The following is an 8,626-nucleotide window of genomic DNA, read 5'->3' on the forward strand; positions in this document are numbered from 1 at the left end:
AAGATCAATGAATCCCACCTCCTCTGCCCTTTTAGCTGCTGCCATAGCTTGCAGACACAAACTTCAAAAGAAGAAAAGCAATTCTGTAGATCTGTATAGCAACAGAATCAGTGAAGTATGTTCTATGGATTGAATCAGCTCTTCCATTTGCTCGATCCTTGATTGGGAGAGACAGGGCCATGCTTGAAACTGAAGAGATGGGAGCTTCAGACCCACAACCAAGAGCAGAAAGAATAAACCAACCATGTTTGCTGTCAATGGATGGTGGTCTTCCATTAGATTCGACCTCCTCTTTTAATATCGGAGGACATAAGAGAGGTGCAGTCCTACGTGGAGATTCTCCAATGCGATGAGGTCCCTTGCTTATAAAAGCTAAAAGATGAATACTTCTCTCTTAGTTGTGAATCCATTTCTTTCATGGCTTTACTCCATGAGTGCTGATGTTTCACGAGCATGCAGATAAGCATGAGGGTGTTCTCTGTTTCTCTCAGTGCTGTTAGAGAGGTTAGTACCCTCTGAGTTCGGGCTCTCTTCTTGCTATGATCGTCAGTCGGGACGTCTGGTGCGGAAAGATAGAATAATATCAAATACGATTTCTCGAAAAAGTAAGGAATCATGCTCTCCACAATATCGATACAAGATGGATCATCCCCCAAAGAGCAAATCATAGCGCTGACAATAGCCAGTCCTAGTCCCCAAATGTTATGAGGGTTTTCTTCTTTGTCACTTTCTTCTTGACCATTTGGAAAAGGCTTGTCATCCAATAAGAGAGCAAACAACACCTTTAGAGATGAAAACAGATTGATGGTTTGAAGCATCTCAACACCTCCTCTGATGCATGCATGGATGCTGGTCTATGCACATCCACCTGTCTTGGCTTTGATACACATACTTATGGGCAGTATAGGTGCATGCTGGATGACTTGGATTAGTTGGACTTGGATGGTTAGTCATATTTACTTGTGTTTGTGCTTGTTGCTTGATTCAATTTGTTTTGTTTTCCAAGTTAGTGAACTTTATTTTCTCAATAGAAGTTATAAGTTGTTGAGTATCTTTGGTTTTATGATTTTACTTGTATATTCTTGTATTGATTGCTCAAGCATAACGATAAGTTGTTGAGAAATTTGTTTAAAAATTTTTTATAGTATATATCTGTGGGTTTAGATGGATGTGAATGTGAATGTGAATATGATGAAATATATTAGATAACAGGTGCATATCAGGAAGAATATGAAGAGCTATATTGTAATAGGTGAAGAAAAAGAGCAAGAGTTTAAGATTATCCACGTTTTTTACCTACGAAACATCTCGTAGGCAGGCAAAGGATTGATATTTTTACCTACGCAACATTTCGTAGGTGAAAGTGACCTATACATTTTTTAGCTACGAAAATAGTCGTAGGTAAAAAGCTTAGCTCAGTTAAAAATTATACTAATACCTACGAAACATTTCGCAAGTAAAAGCCTCATGTACGTTTTTAACCTACGAAAGGTTCCTACAAAAATGGCCGTAGGTAAACGCTTCAAGTTAAAAATAATATTTTCAGCTACACACCATTTCGTAGGTAAAAGTGTCATACATGTTTTTTAGCTACGCAAATAGTCGTAGGTAAAAATCTCATATAAGTTAAAAATTACTATAGAAAAATTATATTTTTACCTACGAAAACTTTCGTAGTTAAAGGTCTTAGGTAACTCTAAATTAAATATTCTATTTCTAGCTACGAAACATTTCGTAGGTAACGGTCCCAAACAGTTTTTTACCTACGAAAATAGTTGTAGGTAAAAGTTGGAATGAAAAATTATATTTATACCTACGGAAAGTTTCGTAGGTAAAAGTCAAGTAAACTCTTCAATTTTAGCTTTTTCAAAAAATCAAAATATTACTTACCTATGAAAGTTGTCATCAATAAAGATGACTTTCTACGAACTTCTATGACGTAGGTGAAAGAAAACTTTTCGATTTTTTGTTTTTTAAAAAATGCAAAACACCGTTTACCTATGATATGGTTGGTTGGTGAAGATGACTTTTACTTACGAAACTTTATTTTGTATGTAAAAGTAAACTTTTCAATTTTTTATTTTTTTAAAAATTTCAAACACCCATTACCTACGGAAGTGTTCGTAGGTAAAGATGACTTTTACCTACGAAATCTAATGTCCTAGGTAAAAGTAAATTTTCAAGTCAAAACACCCTTTACAGCCTTCACCTACGAAAATTTTCGTAGGTAAAGATGACTTTTGCCTACGAAATTATATTTTGTCGGTAAAAGTCATCTTTACCTACGAAAATTATTTTCGTAGGTAAAAGTTTCGTCGGTAAAAACCATATTTCTTGTAGTGTGTTGAATGACCGATTAGGCTCTGAAGCTAATTAACTCGTGATTTAGTGGGACGAAGGGAAGATACAAAAATCAGCCTGATCAAACGCTGGCGGTCCAAATTTATCCAACTTGTGGGCCATCAAATGGAAGACCAAAAGAAAATTATTGAATGGTCCTGATTCTATCATTGATTACAAATTGAAGGGATGTGCTACACCAACAATATGGAAGCACTGATGTAACAGTTTGGATTGCAACACTGATTTCAAATTGAAGGTTGTTACTGGACGCAGATTGCTTACGACACCCTGAAGTTAGGTGGGGCCCACCGTCATATTTTTTAGATTATGGTACCAATTGACTGGGTTAAAAAATGAATGTCCATTGTTGGAATAGTGTGTGGCCATAAAAATTCTGAATCAGGCTAATTATTTTTTCGTTTCAGTCTGCCTAAGTAGAAATGACCTTATGAACGGTATGGCTGGCATGTAAACATAACGGTGGACCGAGGTTAGGTTTCAACGGCAGCCATTTTCTTAACCTCCTTTTCCTGTGGTGCAGCTTACTTGAGTTTTGGATTCTCCTCAGTTTTGGGCCCATGCCATTACATGATCTGGGAAAATTGATGGAAGGAATGGATATCCGAAAAACATCACGGTGGCCCCAACTAGCTTCCTGTTGCTGTCCAACATGCCTCCTTGTTACTTAGATTTTGATACGATACAACGGTTACTTAGATTTTGATACGATACGACGGTACCTACCGCAGTATCGTAAGGTAGTACCGTAGCAGTTTTCAACCCTGCATCCTTGTAATGATCTGAACTGTTCATGTTGTCATTGAAACTGGGATCTGATAATCATGCTTCATTCATGATCTTAGCCTTTGAACCTGTGTTTTGAATCTAAGCCAAAATAAGTAATTTCTTCACACACAATCACCCATTAAACAAACTCTTCTCAAGATGGCCTTGGTTGTGTAGATTCCAGAACATTAATGGTTCATTTCATCATTTACGATGCAATCGGTGTGGGAACAAGCCGCGGTAGTGCTCCGTGGTATGCCAGCATAAACGCTGAGATTGGAAGTGTATAAATAACGGTGGAGATTGGAGAATGATGCCTAGGAACAGACCGAATGATGACATGCAACTGACTGTACATTAAATTTGAGAGGCCCACGTGCTGTGTGCAATCGAATGTATATTAATTATACCACGCATGTGAAACCGATGTATATTAATTACAGGATCGCAATAGACTGTGGCTGAAACCTCCACCATAGAAACATTAGTTGGGCCACAAAAGTTTTAAATTATGTTTTTAATTCATCCAAGTAGGAATGAACTCATAAACAGTATTAGCGTGACGTATAAACATCACAGCGAGCTTAGATAAGTTTCAACGGTGAGCATTTCCATACCCATTGTTTCTTTGATGTGGCCTACTTAAAATTTAAATCTGTCTCATGTTTTGACCGCCTCCGTGGATTTCTTACAAACATGAAAGTGGGAGCTTCCTCGTAGGTACTGGGAAAGCTTTTGACAAAAAATCAGGCATAATTTTTATTCCGCTAGAAACTACAGTAAATAGAACTCAAATGTGCACAGATGGGTAATAAATAGAAGAATAGGACATAATGAATTAAAATACATAATCTAGAAAGTAACACACTGCATGAATAAAGACTCCCATCTCAGTATCCGTCACCGTTCATTATTCGACCAGCGGCAATGGATCAAGGCGGGCCACGGGAAGAGAAATCAATGGCTGTGCCCGATAGAGGGTCAGTCCGGGCGCCTCCGTCATGTCAACCACCCCACCCTCTTTGCCATTGCCGTCAATCTTCAAATCAAAGCACTGGACCATTGCAGCGATCGTGGTCTCGATGAGTTGTAGAGCCAGTGTTGTACCTGGGCACCCCCTCCTGCCACTCCCAAACGGTAGGAAATGGTAATGTTGGCCCCTGAGGTCTATTTGGGTCCGTCCGTTTTCATCGATGAACCTCTCTGGATGGAATTCGAGAGGGTTTTCCCAGTGGTTGGGGTCCCTTCCAACGGCCCAGATGTTGATGAAGACCCCCGATTTAGCAGGGATGTCGTAGCCATTGATCTTGCAATCCTGGATCGATTCTCTAATGATAATCGGGTCCGTTGGATGCAATCGAAGTGTTTCTTTGACGATTGCTTGCATGTAAGGGAGATTGAGGATGTCAGATTCTTGGACCAACCTATGCTTTCCAACAACTGAATCGATCTCCTCCCTTGCTTTCTTTAAAACCCTTGGATTGTTGATGAGCTCTGCCAAGGTCCATTCCATCCCAAGGGCTGTTGTAGCAGTTCCTGCGGTAAATATATCCTGCATCGTCGTTTAAACATGTTGCACGTTAGGTTTCAAGCATTCATGACTTTATTCACTGATCGCATGGTCGGATGATCTTAACCGTCTATCTAGTGTATTGATGGGCCATGATGCTCAATGACGATCCTGATCATCCAATTAATGGCAATTATCGTATGTCCGAGCTGTGTTGGCCCACCCAAGATCTATATGTAAAACCCAAACCGTGAATCTGGTGAGTTTCCTCGTGGTCACTATACAATCTGCTTTGGCCCACCTGATTTTTTGAAATGGCGTGAATTTTGGTGTGTCCATTTTTCTCGGCGAGGCCTACCTGCTGACTTGAGTTGTCGCATACACGCAACATGGTAGACAACTTTACAAACACAGTTTGATTGGATGAGATTTTTTTGTTTTTTGCTTTTTAATCCGGATCCCTTGTTTGCTATAAGTAGTAAAATTCTGTAAAGCATCGTGCATGGTCAACGTCAACACTATACTACATGCAGTGTGTGATGATGTCACCTAATCAGATTGCGTCGGGATTTTTATTTCTTATTTTTAAAACACCCAGCAGGCCAGCACATACGTGTCATGTATACAAACTTTAGCAATTCTCTGCCTTGAGTCTAAAAAGTCCGCAAATGGGATGGGCGCGGCTTTGGTGGATCCCCGTATCGACCCAGGTGGGTGGGATCCGTGACCATGCGGCCCATCGTGATGTATGTACCTCATATCCATGCCATTCATCTGTTATAAAAACTAATTTTAGGGCATGATTCCAAAAAAATGAAGTAGATCCAAATCTCAGGTAGACCATGATACAGGAAACAGTGGAAAACTAATGGTGGGCCACGGAAGTTTTGGATCAAGCTGATATTTGTGTGGAGTGGCCACAAGTTTTTTAGATCGAGCTGATGTTGGATGGAAAATAAACGTTCCGGTGGCCCCGTGAAGTTTTTAATGGTGGGGATTCAATCACGACTGTTTCCCGTGTATAGATGGATTGGTTGTAAGGCACGTAACTTACATCCATTATATCTACTGGGAAATGGATAGATAGATTGATAAAAGACATTCATCATGGTGGGGCCCATGATGCGGCTTCAATCAGCCCATCTCTTTCATGTCGCTCCACCAGGCGACTATCTCATGAAACCCGATAAGGAAGAACGGATACCAGCCTTACCCGAATAAAAGCCTTGATGTGTTCTCTCGTTAGCTTCATGTCCGCACCCTCATCTTCGGATATCTCAAGCAAGATATCCATCAGATCTTTCACATAATCATCTCTCCCCTTCTCCTTCTTTTCTTCATGTTCTCTGACAATCTCCTCCATTATCTCATCAAACCTCTGGTGGGTCACCTTCAATCTCGTCCCCAGCCCCAGAAAATCCATATTCCGGCAGAACCCGATGTAATCCGCAACGTTGAATTCCATAAGCAGCTTTGACACATCGTCGACCAACGTCCGGATTTCATCCGCCTTGCTTTCCGTTCCAGAACACCGACGTCTCATCGACATCCTCGATATCACGTCACCCACCATCAGCTTAAGCTCCTCGCCAACATTCACCGCCTTTCCTTTGGCCGAAGCTCTCGACAGTAATTGCAAGAACCCTTGTATCTCTTCCTGCTTTATGGGCAGGAAGTTCCCAAGGCTCCGGCCACTTAGGACCGCCGACATGCAGAGCTTCCTCATGAACTTCCAGTAAGGCCCGTAAGGTGCGAATGCGAACCCGTGTCCTCCGTATCCGAGGTATCGGATCGCAATAGACTGTGGCCGGGAAGCGAAGGCGAGCTCGTGGGTCCGGAGGAATTCCCTCGCAGCTTCCGGGGAGGAGACGACGATGTGAGGGACTGATCCGAGCCGTAGGCTTATGATCGGACCATAACGTCTGGCAAGGTTGTAGAGGGTATGGTGGGGGCTGGAACCGAAGATGTGCATATGCCCGATGATCGGTAGGGCTAGCGGACCTGGTGGGAGGTGGCGATTCTGAGCTCGGGACTTAGAGAAGAAGATTCGAGCTAGGTAGATGAAGATGAGGGAGATAAGGAAGAGAATGGCGTAGGATAGAGGGGCCATTGCTCTGGTGCACAAGGTGCGCAGGTTTTGGGTGTCGAGGGCTCATCACGGGCATGGCCATATTTATAAGGAGATTCGGGTTATGGGCACGTTTGTTTACGTTTTTTTAATTTAGAGGTATTTATTATATTGTGTTTGTTTTAGTGTAATAAAGCATTTATCTCGTCATAGTCAATGATAACCCTGACCGTTGAATTCAATAAATAAATCATCTTTCATTGATGATCCTGATCATTGATTCCTAAGACTGAGAGTAACAACTTTAATTTTCCCATGTTAATGTTGATTATTTGAGGAAAGGAAACGCAAAACACCCGAGATCGATCTCTGGGACCACCATGGTTTGCGATTGTATCCACTCCGTCCATCGGAAGATCCTTCTCATATTCTCCATGTAACCCAAATACCGTCCAGATAAAAAATTCGTATCTGTCACACTGCAGGAGCAATATAAAACCATGACAAAAAGCTCTATTGTCCCACCTAGTGTGGTGGAACAGGGAAGCGGATGGGCGTGGATTCGGTACTTCCCCCGCCAGTTCGGAGCTCGGGACAGGCGGAGGCTCTGAGGGCAACTGAGGGTCCACAGTGATGTTTGAATTTAATCCACACCGTCCATCCCATTTTCCATAACATTTTAAATTATTGAGACAAAAATGTAGAAGACCAAAAGCTTAAATGGATCACAAGATGGGGATTAGATTCCTATTGTTGAAAAATTCTTAGGGACCACAAAAGTTTTGGTTCAAGATGATATTTATTTTTTCAATTCACCAAGGTGTATATGACCGTATCAACAGGTTGGATGGCAAATAAAAAACACGGTGAACCCTAAGAAGGTTTCAATAGTGAGCATCCTTAGCACTGCTGATTTCTTTGGTGTGGTCCAATTGAGACTTGAATCTCTCTTATTTTTGAGTCAATACTCTAAAATGATATGGAAAAATGGATGGACAATTTGGATAAAATTTAAACATAACGGTGGACCCTCAATGGCCCGCAGAGCCTCTGCCTGTCCCGAGCTCCGAAGAGGCGGGGAAAGTACCTAATCCGCGCCCGAAGCAGATTGGGTGGTGTACCACACACCAGTTATATAGCTGATGTAGATAGCTGTCGTGCGAAGACTCCCAATTGTACCTAGAGTTCAAATGAAGTTAAAGTTATAAGGGCCCCACAATGATGTATTTATTATATCCATACCGTTCATACATTTTTCGAGATCATTTTAGAGCATTAGAAAAAAAATGAATCACATCCAAAGTTCAAATGGACCACACCAAAAATAGCAGCAAGAATAATAATTTTCACCATTAAAAAATTCGTAGGGCCCACCATAACGTTTATTTTCCATCCAATCTGTTAATAAGGTCAAAAATACATGGATGAAGAGGAGAATTTTTTTCATATTGTTCCAAAACTTCTATAATCCCCAAAAGGGTTTCAATGATTGACGTTCAATCACCCAATGTTTTTTGCAGTGGTCTATTTGAGATCTGTCTTATTTTTCGGTTCAAGCCTTAAAAGGAGCTTGCCAAATGGATGGACGACTTGGATATAATATATACCTCATGATGGGACCCACGGAACTTGCTGACGTCAATACACCAGCATACCAGCCAATCCGCTTCCGTGGAACATAAAGACTTTTAATCGTAGAGCCTAACATTGGGTATCTCGCTTGATGAATGGATAGGATTTCACCTATAATACATGTTAGCATCTAACTAATCTTGAGTGACATGATTGTCGCATTTAATACTTGGTAGAGGATTTTGATTTTAATACTTCTCTCACACAGTAGAGGAGAGCAATTGCTTTGACTATTTCATTAAATTATTTCCTTCCCTAGACTTGCTTTGTTTTTTACTTTATTTAAT

At 41.0% G+C, this 8,626-nt stretch overlaps 1 protein-coding gene across 1 annotated transcript; it reads right to left on the reverse strand.

The window, feature by feature from the left end:
* Positions 1-4,029: 4,029 nt before the first annotated feature.
* Positions 4,030-6,837, reverse strand: LOC131220593 (cytochrome P450 93A2-like). The gene is made up of 2 exons (XM_058215424.1): positions 5,853-6,837; positions 4,030-4,681 (listed from the first exon to the last, which is right to left on the reverse strand). Exons 1-2 carry the CDS (start codon positions 6,747-6,749, stop codon positions 4,040-4,042), a joined length of 1,539 nt encoding a protein of 512 aa, XP_058071407.1. The 5' UTR covers positions 6,750-6,837; the 3' UTR covers positions 4,030-4,039.
* Positions 6,838-8,626: the final 1,789 nt, after the last annotated feature.

This window comes from Magnolia sinica, chromosome 1 (genome assembly GCF_029962835.1).
Source record: "Magnolia sinica isolate HGM2019 chromosome 1, MsV1, whole genome shotgun sequence".
NCBI lineage: Eukaryota > Viridiplantae > Streptophyta > Magnoliopsida > Magnoliales > Magnoliaceae > Magnolia > Magnolia sinica.

What these genes read in the sequence shown, in the direction of transcription:
- LOC131220593 (XM_058215424.1), bottom strand. Translation starts at nt 6,749, where the DNA reads ATGGCCCCTCTATCCTACGCCATTCTCTTCCTTATCTCCCTCATCTTC. An exon ending in ACATCAAGGCTTTTATTCGG is followed by an intron (nt 4,682 to 5,852) that starts GTAAGGCTGGTA and finishes ACGACGATGCAG; the next exon opens with GATATATTTACCGCAGGAAC.